This window comes from Phocoena phocoena, chromosome 10, assembly GCF_963924675.1.
Source record: "Phocoena phocoena chromosome 10, mPhoPho1.1, whole genome shotgun sequence".
Taxonomy (NCBI): Eukaryota; Metazoa; Chordata; class Mammalia; order Artiodactyla; family Phocoenidae; genus Phocoena; species Phocoena phocoena.
Genome location: NC_089228.1, coordinates 4,335,152 through 4,357,088, shown reverse-complemented (window position 1 = coordinate 4,357,088; position 21,937 = coordinate 4,335,152). Strand labels below are relative to the sequence as shown.

At 37.8% G+C, this 21,937-nt stretch overlaps 1 protein-coding gene across 2 annotated transcripts in view; it reads right to left on the bottom strand.

The window, feature by feature from the left end:
- TMCC1 (transmembrane and coiled-coil domain family 1) overlaps nucleotides 1-21,937 on the bottom strand; it is a 157,083-nt gene that overhangs the window by 44,852 nt on the left and 90,294 nt on the right. The window contains exon 1 of one of the 2 annotated variants that reach the window (XM_065885059.1): nucleotides 19,845-19,994. The exons of the other annotated variant lie outside the window; for it this stretch is intronic. Within the exon in view, the coding sequence (XP_065741131.1) occupies nucleotides 19,845-19,871 (27 nt within the window). The 5' untranslated portion in view covers nucleotides 19,872-19,994. Of the gene's footprint in view, nucleotides 1-19,844; nucleotides 19,995-21,937 lie in introns of those variants that run through there. 2 annotated transcript variants of the gene reach the window in all.

Below are 21,937 nucleotides of genomic sequence, written 5' to 3'. Positions count from 1 at the left end.
AGTGTGATCAACTTGACAAACTAGAAGACACGGAGGATTTAGCAGTAAAGTTAAGTTAGGACCCAGACTGAGAAAATAGGCTCCTTTACTAAATACCACCCAAAGATGTATCAGGGATACTTTAATGATAACACAAAAAGTTTCCTTTACAAACAACTAAAAACGTTTAAGTGTTACTTTATAAAGAAACTGTTTAATACTATTTTTTCATTGAGTAGTTTTCAGACTTCTCAATACTGATTAAAGTTTACTGAACATGCCTTTAGATGGAAACAAAGCTGAACACAAGTTTCACTAGAATCTAGTTTTTGAAATAATTTTACACATTGCTGTATAAATAAAACAATCTGGACAATAACAAAACAAAAATAACAAAAAACCCTACTAAATTCAGAATTATATCTGACAAGAAAAGATTTTTTCCCTCAGTAATACAAATCTACAATAGTATCCTTATGGTGCTCAACACTGTTGAGTATTGCAGGGGGGATGCTGAAAATTTCGTAAGGAAATAGATTTTATCCTTCCAAAATTCCTGGGGAAAAGATGTCTTTTAAAAACCTCTTTGTTATGCAACATTTCAAATATATATAAAAGTAGAGAGGATAATGAATTTTATGCACTCTTTATCCAGCTTCAATTATTAACTCATGGCCGGTACTTCCTCCCTCCCTTGCAATTATTTGGAAGCAAATCCCAGACAAAAGATACTCCTTATAAAAACCAAGACTAATTCCAGAGGCTTTTCTGTATTATTAAAACCTACCTCAGCTGTCAGACCTCATGGATACTACTTTATTTTTTGGATAAAATGCCTAATGTTCTCCTTCTCTTTCACGCTTTACTATATTTTATTCATGAAGGATCCACTGGGGGAAAAATGTCCGAAGACCAAGGAACTTGTTCTGTTTCTATAGACTGACCTTCTTGATGTTGATGACTGGCTGGATAAATTTTTCCAAAAGCGGCAAAAGATGGGGAAAAGTAAAGTTGAATCAAGGAAGAAAAATGATAAATCCAATAAATCAATTACTATCTGTACTTGTAGAAAGCAGACAACAGATCTGCAAGGAAGGCACTGAAGTTAAAACCTGTCGCATCGGGCTTCCCTGGTGGCGCAGTGGTTGAGAGTCCGCCTGCAGATGCAGGGTACGCGGGTTTGTGCCCCGGTCTGGGAAGATCCCACATGCCGCGGAGCGGCTGGGCCCGTGAGCCATGGCCACTGAGCCTGCGCGTCCGGAGCCTGCGCCCCGCAACGGGAGAGGCCACAGCAGTGAGAGGCCTGCGTACCGCAAAAACAAAAAAAAACCTGTCGCATCAGTTGGCTGTGCATTCCTCAAGGAGTCTCTTCTCTTGCCCTCCTCCAGCTGGCAACCAGTTCAGCTAAAAAGTCCCTAACTGTATTAACCTCCCACTGGGATTCAATAAGAGGTAGCTTTTGACTTCAGTGGCTTTCTTTATGAAAAAGTAGAAAAATGACAAAGCGAGGAACTGTAAAGGAGTTTAAAATCTTTTGAGATTAGTATAGTCGTATGAGCCTCTAAATAAGGCGAGTACTTTATTTTACTGCTTAGAACCAATTAGTTCAGAAAGGAGAGCAACAGAAGCTTTTGCTTAGTACCAAAGCCAATACCAGAATTATGAGGTTTTAGGAAGGAAGAATAGAGGCACCGACCTTCTTTAGAAATTAGTTAAATTACCTGTGTTCCTATTCGAGACAATTAACTGAAGAAGTACAATAAGCAGTGAAGTTTGCTTATTTAGGCTCTGCCTACCTCAAAGGAATCATGTACCACTTAAGGGGCTCAAAGGTGTTTGGGGAGCTATTTCACATCTGTAAAGTACCATAAAGCCCTGATGGGAATATCAGCCTCCAATCAAGGAAGGGCCAGGTAACCCCCAAGCACCACCTGCAAAGCAAGTACAGAATCATACAGCAATTTGTGTCATAAGATGAAATGGTATATTAAAATAGTATCTGTGATGTCATGAGACATAGTATAGAATAGTGGTCTCCAACCTGAGGTGTGTAAAAGGGTCAAGCTGTTTTCCAGATTTCCAAGGCCCAATAGAAAGTGTACATTCACCCATAATGAAGTCGTATATGCAGATTAAAATGACAAATATTTAATTTTGTCTGGAATTTTAAGTACTCCAGGTGGTATCATTATACTGGTGCTGCTCAAAAATGCTGACTGGCTCTTAGTTCCTAATTACTTTTCTTTTTTTCAGGAAAAATAATATATGTTGTTTGTAAACAAACATTTTCAAAATAGCAGGCTTATGAGGAAGAAAAAATATAGCCTTTAGTGGGACCAGGTTGATTTCAGCTTTCTAAGTGAGGTCATACCTTCAGGGTTTTTCAAAAAATTTTTTCTTTATTGAGGTAATATATACAAAACACAAAATTTACCATTTCAACCATTTTTAAGTGTACAATTTAGTGACATTAAGTACATTCACAATGTTGTGGAACCACTGCCATTATCTATTTCCAGAAATTTTTCATCATCCAAAACTCAAACTCTGTACTCAGTAAGCAGTAATTCCCCATTTCCTCTAATCCCAGATCATACCTTCAATGTTAAAAAAAAAAAAAAAAAAAGGCATGACATGATACTATACATAGAAAAGCCTAAAGATGCCACCAGAAAACTACTAGAGCTAATCAATGAACTTGGTAAAGTTGCAGGATACAAAATTAATACACAGAAATCTCTTGCATTCCTATACACTAACAATGAAAGGGCAGAAAGAGAAATTAAGGAAACAATCCCATTTACCATTGCAACAAAAAGAATAAAATACCCAGGAATAAACCTACCTAAGGAGGCAAAAGACCTGTACACAGAAAACTATAAGATACTGATGAACGAAATCAAAGATGACACAAACAGATGGAGAGATACACCATGTTCTTGGATTGGAAGAATCAATATTGTCAAAATGACTATACTACCCAAAGCAATCTACAGATTCAATGCAATCCCTATCAAATTACCAATGGCATTTTTCACAGAACTAGAACAGAAAATTTTACAATTTCTTTGGAAACACAAAAGACCCTGAATAGCCAAAGTGATCTTGAGAAAGAAAAACAGAGCTGCAGGAATCAGGCTCCCTGACTTCAGACTACTCTACAAAGCTACAGTAATCAAGACAGTATGGTACTGGCACAAAAACAAATACAGATTAATGGAACAGGATAGAAAGCCCAGAGACAAACCCATACACCTATGGTCACCTAATCTACAACAAAGAAGGCAAAAATATACAATGGAGAAAAGACAGCCTCTTCAATAAGTGGTGCCGGGAAAACTGGACAGCTACATGTAAAAGAATGAGATTACAACACCCCCTAATACCATACACAAAAATAAACTCAAAATGGATTAAAGACCTAAATGTAAGGCCAGACACTAGAAACACATGCAGAACACTCTATGACATAAATCTCAGCAAGATCCTTTTTGACCCACCTCCTAGAGAAAGGGAAATAAAAACAAAAATAAACACATGGGACCTAATGAATCTTAAAAGCTTTTGCACAGCAAAGGAAACCATAAACAAGACGAAAAGATAACCCTCAGAATGGGAGAAAATATTTGCAAATGAAACAACAGACAAAGGATTAATCTCCAAAATATAAAAGCAGCTCAAAATCAAAAAAACAAACAACCCAATCCAAAAATGGGCAGAAGACCTAAATAGACATTTCTCCAAAGAAGATATACAGGTGGCCAACAAACACATGAAAAGATGCTCAACAACACTATTAGAGAAATGCAAATCAAAAGTACAATGAGGCATCTTCTCACACCGGTCAGAATGGCCATGTTCAAAAAAATCTACAAAAAATAAACGCTGGAGAGGGTGTGGAGAAAAGGGAACCCTCATACACTGTTGGTGGGAATGTAAATTGATACAGTCACTATGGAAAAGAATATGGAGGTTCCTTAAAAACTAAACACAGAACTACCATATGACCCAACAATCCCACTCCTGGGCATATACCCAGAGAAAACCATAATTCAAAAAAACACATGCACCCCAATGTTCATAGCAGCATTATTTACAATAGGCAGGACATGGAAGCAACCTAAATGTCCATCAACAGAGGAATGGATAAAGAAGATGTGGTACATATATACAATGGAATATTACTCAGCCATAAAAAGAATGAAATTGGGTCATTTGTAGAGACATGGATGGCCTTAGAGAGTGTCATACAGAGTGAAGTAAGTCAGAAAGAGAAAAGCAAGTATCATATAATAATGCATATATGTGGAATCTAGAAAATTGGTATAGATGATCTTATCAGCAAAGCAGAAATAGAGACATAGATGTAGGGAACAAATGTACAGATACCAAGGGGGAAAGGGGTGGGGTGGGAGGAACTGGAAATGCACTGTGGTAACCTAAATGGGAAGGAAGTCCAAAAGGGAAGGGATATCTGTGTGCATATGGCTGATTCATTTTGTTGCACAGTGGAGACTAACACAACATTGTAAAGCAACCATATTCCAATAAAAGTTAATAAAAAAGGCAAAATAAAACAACTCAAATTTCAAAAGTATATGGTAAACAATTAGAATACGTTCAAGCATATTCTGTCTGAGAAACTACCACTCGGAGGAAATACATAGGTAATGCTATATTGTTTTAGAAAATGTTATTCGCCACAGTAAGGAGCTGTTTTCTTGCTATGCTCCATGAATGTCAGATCTACATAAGCCATCTACTGAAAATCCTTACTTAATACCTATTTTATACCTTCCAATCACAGGTGAAGAACAGACCATACTGGGCTCTCAGGAATAAAAAAACAAACACATTTTTCACATTCTCAGAAAATATAAAAATTGCTAAAAGAGCAAGAAAATGGCTTCTGAGGGCTAGTTCAAGTCCATGTGAGAAGAACAAGGATTGACTCAATTTATTCTTTCCAAAATCTTACTAGCCAGAGATGGCTTTGGCGGGGGAAGATATGAAGCTATTACATTTTTAAATAACCTGGCTTCATTGTTCTTTAATTTCCCAATAAACTGCATACAGCCCTAGTGGTTCCTAATATTCTTTAAGAATAGCAAAATAAAAATACAACCAAGAAGGAGTAGGAAGCAAGTTGAAGACACGTATGCTATTAATTGGCTACTTATGGGAATATAATGCCTTCCAAACTTCTTAAAGTTTGTTATAAAAAAACAATTTAAGGGCCAATTTCTCATTCCTTTGCCCTTTCTCTTGAGATACCATCATATTATAGTATTCTATTGTTTCATGTCATTAAGTTTAGACAACAGGCCTTATTATATTAGTAAGATGCAGCTGGAAGGCTGCTGGTCTGCAGAAGAGATGGAGGTGAGTCCTTGCTTTGTTATCCATCAGTTTTGGGACTTGTGTGATTTATGGAGCTTAAAATGAATCAAGGTTTAGTACCTAAGAAATAGGACTAGAGCTTGCAAGGTTGAGGTTGAAAAACTAGAGAAAGCATAAATAGGATAATTGAAGACAACAGATGAATTGTCAAAGGAAAATGCAAAGACAATAAATATAATATTTAGCTATTTACACCAGAACATATACTTAATAAATACTATTAAATATTTATTAAATGAAGGAATAAATGAGTAAGTAAAACTCTGGGAATAGTTAAAATTTAGGACAAAAGACAAAGATAAATTTTACTCTGTTGCAAATTACATGATCTCAGAGTAAATATTCACCTGTCTCCTGTTTTTTCCTGAGACATTATGTCTTAACGCATTCTGCCATCTACTTTGGTAGTTTTAACCTGAGAAGTCAAAAGCTTGAAGAGAGGTGAGAAACTAGAGGTGTTCTTAGTGAAACATGATAAGGATTGGAGTAAAGTAGTGGCAGAGGAAATGTGAAAGAAAGGCCTAGTGATTCTTCTGAAGAAGGAACCAATAGGATTTGTTGACTACGTATTGGAGATGAAAGAGAAGAATGAATAAAGATGAGGCCCCTATACGGGAAAAGAATCAACAAAGAGTGGATATATGTATATGTATAACTGACTCACTTTGCTGTACACCTGAAACTAACACAACATTGTAAATCAACTATACTCCAATAAAATTTTTTTTAAAATTTAAATAAAAAAAAAAAGATGAGGCCCAAGTTTCCGGTCTAAGAGACTGATGATGCAATAGGGAAGATGAAAAACAGGGTTAGTTTTAGGAAAGACAATTATGAATTCAAATTTAGATATTTTGAATTGCAATAAGGAAAAGATAATCATTTAGAAATGGTTAGAAAGAAGGTGAAGCTGGAATTCTGATCCAAAGAAAAGGATCTCCTAGAGATACTTCTATTAACTAGTGTCAACATTTAATGTAAGATGACAAATATGAAGCCAAATATTTACATGTTCTTTGGCCCAAGTGTGCTTACATTAAATAGGAACAGCGTATAAGTGAGGTCAAAGCAACTAACTTCTAAATTCCAAACTCACATCAGGTTTATAGTAGTCAAAGTGGCTGAATGAGAACCTGTACTGTTCCTGAAAATATCACAAGCACAGGTTCACTAAGCTGAAGCTAGGAAACAACTCACTCCAATGAACTCACTTCAGTGAACTGCAATCAATGTATATACAATAGATATATATACACAGCAATAGTATACTCATGATTATAATCACAGAGGGGAAAAGGAAGAAGATAAGGAAGATAACGCACACCTTCTACTGGGGTCAATAAATATGTTCTAATATAAAAAGTATAGAGAATTAATGTCCCTTCAGATACTAATTTATTTATTATATTAAAAAAATCTTAAATTGATGTAGAGTTGATTTACAATGTTGTGTTAGCTTATGGTGTACAGCAAAGTGATTCAGTTATATATATTCTTTTTCATATTCTATTCTATTATGGTTTATTTCAGGATATTGAATACAGTTTCCTGTGCTGTATTATACAGTAGGACCTTGCTATTTATCTATTTCATATATCATAGTTTGTACCTGCTAATCCCTAACTCCTAATTTATCCCCACCCCCACGCCCTTTCCCCCTGGTAACCATAAGTTTCTTTTCTATGTCTGTGAGTCTATTTGTTTTGTAAGTAAGTTCATTTGTGTCACAGTTTAGATTCCACATATAAGTGATATCATATGGTATTTGTCTTTCTTTTTGTCTTACTTCACTTAGTATGATCATCTCTAGGCCCATCTACGTTGCTGCAAATGACATTATTTCCTTTTTTATTGCTGAGTAGTATTCACATTGTGTATCTGTGCCACATCTTCTTTATCAATTCATCTGTCAATGGACATTTAGGTTGCTTCCATGTCTTGGCTATTGTAAATAGTGCTGGTATGAACACTGGGGTGCATGTACCTTTCCAAATTAGAGTTTTTTCTGGAAATGTGACCAGGAGTGCAATCGTATGACAACTCTATTTTTTAAAATTAATTAATTAATTTATGGCTGCATTGGGTCTTCGTTTCTGCATGTGGGCTTTCTCTAGTTGCAGTGAGTGGGGGCTGCTCTTCGTTGTGGTGCACGGGCTTCTCATTGCGGTAGCTTCTCTTGCTGTGGAGCACGGGCTCTAGGCACGCAGGCTTCAGTAGTTGTGGCGTGCGGGCTCAGTACTAGTGGCTTGTGGGCTCTAGAGTGCAGATTCAGTAGTTGTGGCGCACGGGCTTAGTTGCTCCGCGGCACGTGGGATCTTCCCCGACCAGGGCTAGAACCCGTGTCCCCTGCATTGGCAGGCAGATTCTTAACCACTGCGCCACCAGGGAAGTCCAGCAACTCTCTTTTTAATTTTTTAAGGAACCTCCATACTGTTTTCCATACTGGCTGCACTAATTTACATTCCTGTCAACAGTGTAGAAGAGTTCCCTTTTCTGCACACTCTCTCCAGCATTTGTTATTTGTAGACTTGTAATGATGGCCATTCTGACTGGTGTGAGGTGGTACCTCATCATAGTTTTGATTTGCATTTCTCTAATAACTAGCGATGTTGAGCACTTTAGATACTAATTTAGACATCAATGTTTCCTCAGAAAAATATCTTAGATGTAAAAGAGGGAATGGCACCAAATAAGTGCTGTGACAAGAGCACCAGGGTGCTAACAGCATACTGCTACCCCTAATATCTGTACTGCTGGGGTTCTCCCTTTCCAGTGAGAAAAGAAAAGAAGAGGGAAGGGCAGAGGGAGATGAAATATGCCTGGGGGCTCTGCTTCCAACCAGGGTTACTCCTGACATTTTGGCCATTATGTCATCCATGGGCTCTATTCACTAAAGCCAGAATCACTCCCCTCTCCACATCTTTGCGACAACCAAAATACCCTCTCACATTTCCAAAAGCCAGGGTGGACAGTGGGTTGGAGAGGTGGAGATGGGGTAGGAGTTGATAAGTTCCTGGACACCTGAACTTTACAATTCAAGAATTTTCATGAAATATGGTTCATTCATTAAATATCTATAAGCCTTCAATCTTGATTTTACTTGTCAGAATCCAGTAATAAATGCCATCATGTTCACTGGCCTGATTTCCTTAGGCTCAACCTATTTGAAATACTTCCAAAAAAAAAAAAATCTAATATAGCAATAAAATGATGTATTCACAGAAGAGAGAGGAAACCCTGTTCCGAGGTTTCTGTATTCCGTTAGACTACATGTAGGTTTGCTACAGTATTTGAATGGGTTAATTAACACAGGCTATCACTAAACTCTGTAATTTCACTACGGTAACAGTGAAATAAGGACTTACAGCCGCAGGTCAACAACCTGGGATCCCAGTGAAACTACTCATAAAGTAAGACTCCCTAAAAGTTATGAGACCAATTTATTTATAATTACATAAAAGAAGGGGGATACATATGGTGGGGCCTACATTTGCTTCTGGTTCTCCAGGACCAGGCAGACAATGTAGGCTCAATAAATGTCTGTTGAATGAATCCATAAGAAATAAGAATATAAATCATATCACCTCAAATACATGCTTATGCTATTTAAATCTACAGATAGTTGTGGCTGGTTTCTGAATTGGAATCTTCCATTTTTCTGCATTCAATGTTTTACAGAGCCACCTCTGACTGCTAGACAGTGTTTGCTTTTGAATTAATTTTAGTCCTCTAAGGATTGAGTTAGTTTCTGATATTCTACAACCACATAAAAGGTAGAGTTACAAATTTCTTTTCTCCACAGAATTCCAAGCCAGAGTTGTAACAGACCGTAAAAGATAGTTTACCCCATGATTAAGTGAAAGCATCCACAATTAAAATGAGGAGACAAATTTCTCACATAAGACTAAGAAGCAATAAATATGGAAGATCTCTGTTTCCAAGCCATTATTTAGAAAATCAATATGGAACTGCCTCTAGTTTGTTCTTGACTTTGGCAGTCACTCAGGAAAAAAACATTTTCTATCTTCCCATGAATATTTTCTGACAAAACTACCTCTATCTCCTAATGATTTGATAAAAATTAATTTTCAAAACATTTTAAAGTTAAAATTAACTTTAAAGTTTAGATGATTGCTAAGGCTTCATAGGGTATTAGAGAATTTGTAGACAATTAGTCTAGGGAGCTGGAAAGGAAAAGTCCTAATTAAAATTCCTAATAACTTAGTGCTTTCTCTTGCACATTAAGGGGAAAACTTTAATAAGACAAATTTGCCCATGATCAACTGACAACAAATGTTCTTTGTTCTTAGTGGCTCCTTGTAAACAAAACTGAGATGGGGATATTGTTAAGCATCTCTCTTATTCTTTTCAACTACTGGGAACTCTGTTTTCTCTCAGGGTGTTTTATGTTATAAATATATCAACAACAATGTTTCTGTTATAACATCCTAATATTAAGGTAATATTAATAATGCTTCTTTTCTAGAATTTTAATTTCAAAGAATGACTAAGACAACCTAATTTTTTTTTTTCCTTTGGCCGTGCCGCACAGCTTGTGGGATCTTAGTTCCCTGACCAGGGATTGAACCCAGGCGCTGGCAGTGAAAGCACCAAGTCCTAACCACTGGACCGCCAGGGAATTCCCAAGACAATCTAATTAAAATGTATTGCAATGTAACAAGAGCTTTGTCTAATTTAGGTTAATTAAGATCTTACCCACTAGGTAAGATCCCACAGTATCTAAAATACTTTGAGTTAAGAGATCTGCTAGAGAACCTAGTCACAGCATCTAATTTAGTCCCCGTGTTTGCTTTCTCTTTAATTGAAAATGGTGTTAAGGACAGCTGACCTTTCCATAAATCACATAATGCGGTGACTATGCTTTACATCTGCGAATACCACTGGATTCCAACTTTACAGCTCAAAAATTTAATTATTCTTTTCAGCTGCTTGACATCTTCAACTCTAAGCATGGCAATGTCTTTAGCCAAGGATTAATGAAGAGGTTGAAAAGGACAGGAAGCAAATTGCAACAATTCATCAGACTGTGTTCCAGGATGATATTTTAGAACTCTTTTCACTCATTCCTTCACTTAGTTATGAATAATCAGTTATAACTTCCCCCTCAAAAGATATGAAAAACTGTCTTAAATGTACTGCTGGGGCTTCCCTGGTGGCACAGTGGTTAAGAATCTGCCTGCCAATGCAGGGGACACGGGCTCAATCCGTGTTCCGGGAAGATCCCAAATGCCACGGATCAACTAAGCCTGTGTGCCACAACTACCGAGACTGCCCGTGAGCCACAACTACTGAAGCCCACATTCCTAGAGCCTGTGCTCTACAACGAGAGAAGACACCGGAAAAAAAAAAAAAAAAAAAAGAGAAGACACTGCAATGAGAAGCCTGCACACCGCAACAAAGAGTAGCCCCCACTCACAGCAACTAGAGAAAGCCCGTGCAGAGAAGCGAAGACCCAACGCAGCCAAAAATAAATTAATTAATTAAAAAAAAATTTTTTAATGTACTGCTGAAATCTAGATATCCTATGTCTTCAGAATATCCCTACTACTACAGTAATCCTATTAAAAAAGGAAATGAGTTTAATCTAGGGTAATTAAACTTAGAAAATCTAATGCCCTAGGAACTAGGGCTTCTTTTGTAAAGTACTTATTTATGTACTCCTAACCTTTAATAGTAACAATTTAATGCTAAGGAGACTGAAACTTTGTCTATTTTTCGAAGAATTAATAGCAACCAGAAAATACCTTTGTACACCTAATTTTAACATTAATAAGAAAACTGACTTCAGTTCCCCGACAGGGAGCCGAAAAAAAAAACCTGAAGCATTACAGTTTTACCTTAAGACTCTCAATGTTTTAGAAACTTTAGATCAAGTAAATGTTTAAAGTACATATATACACCATATGGTTACACCCATTTCACTGTACATTTTTTAATTAATTTTAAATTTCTATTTATTAATTGGTAGGCTACAGAGATTAATCTCATGTAAATTAAGATATGCCATTCTCACTTAAGGAAGATTTTGTTTCAGCAAAATAATGTGTAAAGTAAGAATTTACATATAGAATGATATTTATTACATTTAAAAATATTATACTGGACTTAAAAGTGGCTATTTAAAGGAATCTAGAATGCCTGCTTTTGAAAGTAAAGAATCACCCTACCAAAAGTTATAAGGCTTTGTCTAAATCCAGATTTTCCTATATACTAGTAGTTCCAGTTTAAGTCCAGTAAAATCCCTCATTTAACTTCTATGAGTACTTTGTAATCAAAGAAAAATAATCAGTTAATAAACTGCTTTTTAAATCTAATAAACTAGAACGAGAAAATATGCTAAGTTTGAGACCTGTGTCTCTGTCCATTTCTGAGTCATAGGAAAATGTGTTACTTTATTTTTAAAATCAATCTATACATGTCTGTACCTGTAAATTCTGAATCTGCTAAAATCTAAAGATCTTGAGAGGTTATCTTGTGAAATAGTCTTATTTTACAGGTGAGGAATAAAAGCTCTTGCATGTTAAATGAATCCCCAAGTTCCTATCTAGTTGTGATAGGGCTGGGACTATAAACCAGGTCTCTTGAGCCTCAGCCTCTGGCTGATATTATTCTCCTCTTTAGAGACAACTGAGGCTCTAGTGGCACTACAGCCTAGAACCCTTGCCTCCAAGGTGAAAATGTTCACTCTGATCGTCAAAACCACAATCACCTGGTCAGTGAGAACCAGTAAGAGTTCTGCCTTACTCTAATAATCCTGCTTTCATGCCCCCAAAGAAATAATTGTGTATAGTCTTTAGATCTTGCTCATTGTTTGAGGTATGAACAGCTGCCACCTGGATGTCCTGCACTTGGCTTTACTATTTCTCCCTACCCAGCTCCAAAACTCAGAGGTAATTTTTATATAATTAACTCAGTGGAGAGTAACAGTGAGTCAAATGATGCAAGCAATTTACCAGAGCTTGTACTGGGAAAACCTAAGATAAACAGACAAAAATTAGATTGTTTCATATAATAACCTATATTTGATAAATCATGTTATGATAAAATGTATGTAGGATAAATGTAAATGTAATGATGTAGAATATAAAAGCAGCATTAGTTTAGGAAGAAGTATGTAATAAAAGTTCCATCTTCCTCTACTGCTCTTGCAAATTTTGTGACCTAGTTGGCAGTTCTCTTCTTCAAAATGAAAACAGAGCTTTTAGAAATTAAAAGAATTATCTGAATAGAGAGAACAAACTACTGGTTACCAGTTAAGGAGAGAGGAGAGGGAAGGGGGAAGGGGCACCATGGGGAGAGGGGATTAAGAGGTACAAACTACTATGTATAAAATAAATAAGCACAGGGAATATGCCAATATTTTATAATAACCATAAATGAAGTATAACTGTTAAAAATGGTGAATCACTGTTATATACCTGAAACTTACATAATACTACAAATCAACTACAGTTCAATATATATATATATATAAAAGAATTATCTGAAGATGCAGAATTATGGTAAACTTCCTCTAGACTACTCACTCCCCCATTTCATTCACATACTAATCCATGTAGTCTTTACTTCTTCCTCTCACTGTTGTGGCCTCTCCCGTTGCGGATGCGCAGGCTCAACGGCCATGGCTCACGGGCCCAGCCGCTCCGCGGCATGTGGGATCTTCCCGGACCAGGGCACGAACCCGTGTCCCCTGCATCGGCAGGCGGACTCTCAACCACTGCGCCACCAGGGAAGCCCCCTAATAGCTCTTTTGTGAGAATTATCTTGGAGTATTAGATCTTTCTGAACACCTCATCTCCAGTGATGGCCATTAACAGAATAAATGAAAAGCCTTTAACTCTAGGACACTTTAAAAAATTCCTGTGAACCCACCAGATAACTGTAAAATAGGATGATGTAGGATCCAATTCCCTAATAAGGAAGAAGGCTTCACTTTGGTGCAGCAGGGGATGTCAAAGACATTTAATATTGTTGAACTTCAACTGGGAATCAAAAGCTCCTTGGGACCCTCATAAGAATGTCTTCCCTGAACTTGCAATCAGTCCCTAGATTGATTAAATTAACAGGTCCCTAGATCTTTCAAATAGACAATATGTATGAGGAACCACTAAAAAAAAAAAAAAAAGCCAACTTGAATTAGGCTTCTCCACTCCCCAGGAATGATTCTGTATAAACTTTTCCTCACAAGGTTCTACCGAACAAAAAATACTGTCTTCCACCCACGTACCAATTCTAAACAGTTTGAATTCTCTATTTATCCTCAGACTTCAAACAACCACTAAACTTTTCATTAAGAGCAGATAAGAATGAAAGGACATATTCTAATCATATTTCCTGGGCTTATATATCTCAACTTTTCTTATTTTATTTGTCTGGAAAAAGAATTCTAAATTGTTCCCCAAACTATTTAAAAATCAAAGACAGGCTCCTAAATATATCTAACTGGTAGAGGAATCCCTGTACTTTAGGTACTGAAGATGCACATGCAGTTCATACTCATACATACACATACACATGCACACGAACACTCGTGCCCTTCCCTTGCCATCAACCCCCAACCCGCCCCTTACATATGGAGGTTAGGACTATAAACAAGAAGATGACAATTATGGTGATTTAGAAAGGAGCATCTCTGAGGTTGTCTCTTCTGTATTAGACCTCTTTAGACTATTTATTGAAGAGAAAAATGTTTTCCTTCCTACCTCCAACCCTGTCCCCATTCCACCTTATAACACACACGCACACACACTCCTGTCCACGCTCAAGGTGAAACGTATATGAATTTAGGTACAAATGAGCCTACTTTTAGTTTAAAGGACTGTTATTTAATTAGAATCAAATTAGTGACATTCCTTACTCTCCAGCTGAAAGTAATCTCCCTTCTCTGAAGTTCTAAACTGTATCCTTTTTGTTATATATTACCTTCCTATTTTCATTTTTTTGCAAGCTTTTATATTTTCTAATAGAGACCACAAGTCCTTAGGTCAGGGCTGTGTCCTACACATCCCTGAACTCCTTATAGCACCCACCACAGTACTTTATACTGAGTGGTCAGTCACTGTTTTCATTCTTTTTTTCAAAAATTATTATTTATTTATTTATTATTTATTTTTGTCTGCGTTGGGTCTTCGTTGCCGTGCACAGGCTTTCTCTAGTTGCCGTGAGCAGGGCCTACTCTTCGTTGCGGTGCACGGGCTTCTCACTGCGGTGCCTTCTCTTGTTGTGGAGCACGGGCTCTAGGTACACGGACTTCAATAGTTGTGGCACACAGACTCAGTAGTTGTGGCTTGCGGGCTCTAGAATGCAGGCTCAGGAATTGTGGCGCACGGGCTTAGTTGCTCTGGGGCATGTGGGATCTTCCCGGACCAGGGCTTGAACCTGTGTCCCCTGCGCTGGCAGGAGGATTCTCAACCACTGCACCACCAGGGAAGCCCTGTTTTCATTCTTATATTAAATGAGTTCATATTTGTAAAGCGCTTTGAATAGTGCCTGCATATGTAAGTGCCACTGAAGTTTGTTAAATATTATAAATGAAAGAAACATCATTTTTCTCTTCTCTCTACTGAATTCCTCCTATCAGCATGATTTTTTTCCATCTCCCACCTTAAAGAAATTTCTTTTTGACTGCATTTCCTCTACTAGTTACTCCCTACTTCTCTGCTCCTTATTACAGTAAAACTCATAAAAATGGTATAAAACTCACTGTCTTCAAATTCCTCTCTTCCCATTCTTTCTCAAAGCCATTCAACTGGATTTTATCTCATTCTATCAAAAAGTTTTTGTCAAGGTGACCAATCATCGTCACATTACTAAATCCAAAGACGAGTTCTTAGTCCTCATCTTACTTGACCTATGGGTGTGGCATGTGACACAGTTGATGTTTCCGCCCTCCTATGAAGTCTTTCTATAGTTGGCTTCCAGTACACATACTCTCATTTCCCTCCTCCCTCACAGGCTCCTCTTCCACTTCTCAAACTGGAGTGCTCAGGGCTCAGAGTTTTTTCCTCTTCTCTTCTTTACACTCATTCTCTCTCTTGATGACTTCACCTAGTCTCATGACTTTAAATATCATCTAATGGTGATACCTTCTTAAATTTTATTTTCAGTCTCGACATCTCCTAAATTCCAGTCTCATACAGCCAACTGTCTATTCAACATTCCCACCTGGATATCTAATAGACATCTCAAACTGAACTCTTCCTCTTTCCCACAAAACCTGCCCCACCAGCAGACTTTTTATCTCAAGGACAAATCCATTCTTCCAGCTGTTCAAGCTAAAATCCTTGTAGTCATCAATTTCTCTCTTATAGCCAATCCACCAGAAAATCCTGTTGGTTCTACATTCAAAATACATCAAAAATCTAAATACTTCTCATTATCTTCACTTCTACTACTTTAGTCTGAGCCATGATCATACCTCGTCTGGATTAGTACGATGGCCTCCTCACTGGTCTCCCTTGTTGCCATATAATCTATTCTCAATACAACAGCCAGAATGATCCTTTAAAAACCTAAGTCAAATCACATCACTCCCCTGCTTAATTTTTTCTATGTGTCCTCCTTACACTCAAAGAGAAAACTAGTCCTTAAAAATGGCTTTCAGGGCATACCTGATTTGGCCCTCTGTGTGGCAGATTAATAGCACAAATTCATCCAATCTAGTATGCCCTTCCCTTTACAATTTGACTTTCCCATTCCTCCCATCAAGAGATGGAATCTATTTCTCCATCCCGTGATAAGGTCCAAGGTTTTGCCATGGACTTGTTTTGGCCCAGTGAAACATTACCAAATGTCACACAAGCAGAGACTTGAAAAGTGTTTGTGCCTGGGGCTTGCTTTCTCTTGCTATACCGAGACCTTCAGCAGGCTTTACAGCTCAGTCAACGACAACTCTATCCTTATAGCTGTTCAGGCTAAAATCCTTGTACCACAAAGGAGAGAGGCTCAGCTGTACCAACCGCCAAACATGTCTTGAACGACCTAACAACTACAGTGACTCCCCAGGCAAGACCAGCACAAGAACACCTAACTGAGCCCAGCCCAAATACCTGACTCGTAGAATTATGAGCAAATAAAATAGTTGTTTAAAGTCACTAAGTTTTGGGGTGCTTTGTTATACAGCAATAGATAACTGAGGCACTCGATTACATCTTTGACACCCCAATTACTACCATTCTACACTCCCTTATTCTTACTCTAGTCACACCAACCTCTTTCCTATTCCTTGTATCCATCAGGAACACTCTTGCCTTTGTTCTGCACCCTCTGTTGGGAATGCTTACTGCTCAGACAGCTGTATGGCTAACCTGCTTGCCTATTTCAAGCCCTTCCTCAAATGTCTTCTTTAATGAGGCTTACACTTACTATCCAATTAAAAATGGCAGCCCAGGGACTTCCCTGGTGGTGCACTGGTTAAGAATCTGCCTGCCAATGCAGGGAATGCGGGTTCGAGCCTTGGTCTGGGAAGATCCCACGTGCCACGAAGCAACTGAGCTCATGCACCACAACTCTTGAGCCTGCACTCTAGAGCCCACAAGCCACAACGACTGAGTTTGTGTGCCACAACTACTGAAGCCCCTGCACCTTAGAGCCTGTGCACTACAACAAGAGAAGCCACTTCAACGAGAAGCATGTGCACCACAACGTAGAGTAGCCCCCGTCTGCGGTAACTAGAGAAAGCTCGTGTACAGAAATGAAGACCCAACACAGCCAAAAATAAATAAATAGATAAATTTATCCCCCCGCCAAAAAAACGCAGCCTGCCCCCAGCACTTCCAATCTCCCTTTCCCAGCTTTATTATTTTATAGCCCACACCTAACATACTCCTAGTTAACTTAATAGGCTTATTACTTGTCATCTTCCCCAACTAGAATGTAAGCTGTATGAGGGCAGACAATCCATCTCAACTCCCAAACTCTGATATACAGCAGAATCTCAATAACTGTCTGTTCAGTGAACAAATGATTGGTCTATACCACCCTCTCTTTCAGATAGGATATACTGGAGCTCTGGCATTTAATTTCTGGCGTGAATTAAAATAATCAATGACAAATGTTTTTAAGCATTAGGTCAGAGTTCTCGACCTGTTTTCCCTCTAACAGTCTTAAGGGATATAAAACATTCTCATGAGGAGAAGGAAGGCATTTTGAGCACTGGGAGGAGGGAAACACTGCAACATGAAACAGTCTCCTGCTGCTGCCTTACTGTACACTTCTCATCCACCATTCAAGTCACTATTCTAGCTATTTCTTTTGAATGAAACTCAATTAAAAAGAAATCCCACAATTACAAAATAATGTGGGCAGAACTTTGCATCGTTCCTACGGAAACTGACTTTTATGTGGCATTCTGAGCTCTATGGAGTGATGAGATTTAGGTCAAGCAGCAGTTTGAGGGTTTAGATGGGAGGGGAGTTTTGTTTTATCTTTCAAAAGTTCACCTAATTTAATAAAGTGACAGCCCAATGTAAATAACAATTGTTTAAATGATAGCATCTATACAGAGCCAAATGATTACACATGCTATGTTCTAAATTGTCACTGTAATTTCTGTGCATTTGTACAGAAAACCAAGGCAACTTATACAGATGAGTGGTGCTGCAGGGTTATTAAGAAAGGAAAGAGGAAATTATTCATCTTTAAAACTGGTCAACAACTGGGAATATTATCTTATGTATTTAAAATATAAGGTCAATATATATACAATGCATTCTATAATATCCCACTTCCTGAAACTCTCCATTTATTTCCTAGAGTCTGATATGTTTTCCCCTCTAGAGTTTTCTTCCTTCAAAATGTTTATTCTGTAGCTTTCACAAAGTGTGTTGCAACCTCATGCAAGGAGGTTATATGTAAACCCCTATCTAGAGCAGTTTGATGTATCCAGATAGCCATATTAAGAATTTCAGAAACTGGAGCAAGTATCTCATTTCTGAACGTTTTAATCATTGTTTCAATAGGAGTACTTTAGTTCACCAGATTTGAAGAATAGTTTGGGTAAGTGAGACAGAGACATGGGTAGTGAAGCAAGGAAACACAATCATTCACTCAGGTACTAAGTATACACTTTTGGCAAGCTTCCTCTACTCATGGATTAATGCAATAAATGGAGAAAATAAAATCAATTATAAATATTTAGATTATGTTTTATGTTTCCCTCCTCTTTTTGGACTGTCAATAATGGTGAAAAAGGAGTTAACTTCTGTTTTACTATCAGTCTCCACCCCCTATCCTTTTAGGGTTTACCTATGAATTCTTTCCTATTGACCACCCCATTCAACCTGGGCTTGCATTCTTAATAAAACGTAGGTAAGTAAACTGACCTTTTATTACCTTAGAACAAACAGAGATGTGCCAGGGTTTTAAAATCCAAGAGACAGAACAAACAACAGAAAAAAAGGGTACAGAGCAGGGAGGGGTACAATCTGTTAATAAAGTTGGCATTTAAATTATCAACCATAAGGAGTAAGAGGAATTTAATATCAAACTTCAGGGTGAAAAATCTGTTTGGATCTTAAATCCAAAGGCTCACACCAAACAATATTAATAAATGTTAGTTTTAGAATCAGGTAAAACTACAAAGAATCTGCTTTGCTTTAGCATTTATCTCAGAAAATATCTATGCATCGTTTTTAAAGCCAATACCAAAAAACCATGGTAAAATCAAGCTATAGGCAAGGTTTTGTACACATGACTATGGATGAAATGTGAAAACGGTGGTTGTGCTGCATAAAGCTGGATCACCCTCCCATCTAGCTGTATCTCAGGGACTTGCTCTGGTGATCTGAAAACATGAACTTAGCACCAAGATATGTGCATACTGCTTTACAATTCAGAAAATTGCCAAGTCTTCGGGAAAAATACACTGAAAACAAGTAGCTGAGTAATAAGAACCGTTTTTGTTTTTTTTTTTAATGTGAGAAATATTTCATATGGTTTTAATCCAAATTCTCATTTGTTATGCATGCCTGGCATCTTCAAATTTAACCCAAGCTTTTCCCAAGCTGCCAAAGGCAAATGAAACTCTTTTGTTCATTGAAGAAAACACTTATTTTTGGATAACTATTTAGCCTGAGAGAGTGAGGATGACATTTACTCTGCACTGAAACAGCCCATCATACGGGAGAATGGGGACACTCTGGTATGATCTCAGCATGACCACACAGCCAAAGAACACCCTGTGCATTCTGCCTAAACACCTATGGGTAAAATGAACAACTAGGAAACACATAATATGCTTCTCAGTTATTGCAGTCTCACACAAGTCAGACCCAAAATAGCAAATACCCGTGGCTGAGATCTACTGCTGAAAAATGCTAAGTTTCAGCAGCTCACAGCATTTCCTGTGTCTGTCTATTCAACCAGCCCCCATTTAAAGCTGTAGAATTATAAGATTAAGGAAAAGATTTTTTAAAAAGACAGATACACACACATATACAACATACGGTTTCCGAGGAGAGTGAGGGTTCCATGCTTGTGAGGGAGAAGGAGGAGGAATGTGTCGAATAACCCTCGGGTTTCTCCCAGATTTGAACATGCTGTACTGTGGCATGAGGTCAGCAGAGACTGACACCAGCCCTGTGAGGCTGAATTCTACCCTGACAAAGCAGTATCACTGTAATATGAAGCAAGAGGATCCAGGGCATGTTGGCCGGTGTACAGAGTGCCTGTTCTAGAAAGTAATGGCAATTCCAAAACAAGAGATCTATGCTGTCACATGAGATAATCTTCAGCCCAGTTAAGCAATAAGCACCCAAAATACATTGAATCCCAAACACAGGCAGCTCAAAGCATCAGGAAAATACTTTTTTCCTCAAACCTATTTTGTGTCTGGAGGAAATGAACAGGAAGTGGGAATTTGAAGAACTACTGGTTACTTTGTTTTGTATCACAAATAATATACTGATTCTATTCTAAGACGAGGCACAGTCTTTTGGCCACTGTGACCTAGCTGAGGAGCCCCACAAGTTCTCTGTGACTTTACAAGGAAGAAGGGAGAATATTCTGAAAAAATATTTCTGGTAATAGATATATGCTGGAACTTAAGGTATGGTTAAAAAACTTCATTTCTCACATACACCCAAAAAGCAGAGGTTGCTACAAACCTAATGCATATTATTGTTTCTTTTTAGGTCACCAAGAATGTACACAACTGTACTGTTAGAAATTCTTCCCTGAAATAAGGGGAACACACAAAAAAAGTCCTAAATAGAAAAGGGAACCAGAAGATGGAATTTCTGTCAATAGAAAACATAGGACAATGTATATAATCGTTTACATTTTGTGGTCTCGCTTACATTATGAAAGTTTCACTCTAGACCAAAAGTGACCCAATCCTTTTATCATTCTCAAAAAGACAAAACTATGGTGAAAAGAATGAATTACGAACTATGGATTAACGGTGGGGTTAGCTGTGACTACCAAGGCAGTCTTTCAGAGTGATGGAACACATGAACACACACATGCACATGCAAAATTAGCACACAGCACCAGCTTTCTCTCAAATGTCTCTCAAGTTTTCTTCTGAATCCCAGTTCTGCCATTTCTGAGAAGTACAACAGTATTAATGAAAACAACTCAGGCCTTCGTAATTTCTGAGACTCTTACTTCCTCTTCAAGTGCTTCAGACTGCCTCACATAAAGCATGAGCCCAATGTATATTAGCTACCTTTCCTAGTCATATTTGCATCACAGATGTATTCTCATAGACACCAATCACCATGGATTTCTATGCAGAAACCGAAAGTTTGCAAATCAGAATGAGAGTTCAAAGTTCTTTGCTTCCCCTGTGGCGGCTGACAACATCTCCAACAGATAAACTGCATCAAAGAGAAACATGTCTACTGCTTGTTAATTTAGCAGCAGTGGCAGCAGCAGCAGCAGGATGACAACTAAAGCTTGAACTTTGCACTTGCTGTCAAGAAGAAAAGCACAGGATAAATCAATGAATAAAAACTGTTCTGCTCTTGTATTCTTTTCCGGTCTTTCTATACTCTTTTTCTGGTCTATCAGTCTTATATTTCCAAATAATATTTCTCAACTCAACCATGGGAAGGATAAGAAGTGTGAAAAGAGCCGAGAGGTCAAAGCTATGAAGCACTCAAGACCTGCTTAGTTCCATATTTGGAAATTAATCATAGACATTGAGAAGGGTCTTCAAAGGGTATGAATATGAGAATTAATTCTAAGAAGTGACATCCTCTTGATTCAAAGCAAAGTCTACCCATCTCCACAAACTATAGTACTATTTTGGCCTCTTGTACTCACCTCTGTTTTCCACTCAGACTTCATTACCTCACCAGTGTTCTGTCCTCCCTCTGTCTCCTGAAGAAAAATGTCCAAGATTCCAGAAGACACATGGATAAACTATTATATGACTGTGCTTCATAACATTTAGCTCTTCTGGGACTTAGAAGTTAATCAAATGGGATATACCTATGACCTTATTAACACATGGTAGTGTTCCACCTCACCACTGAGATCACCAATCTCAGGACTAATCATCCCCTTGGAATTACATCTTAAGCTTTCATATATA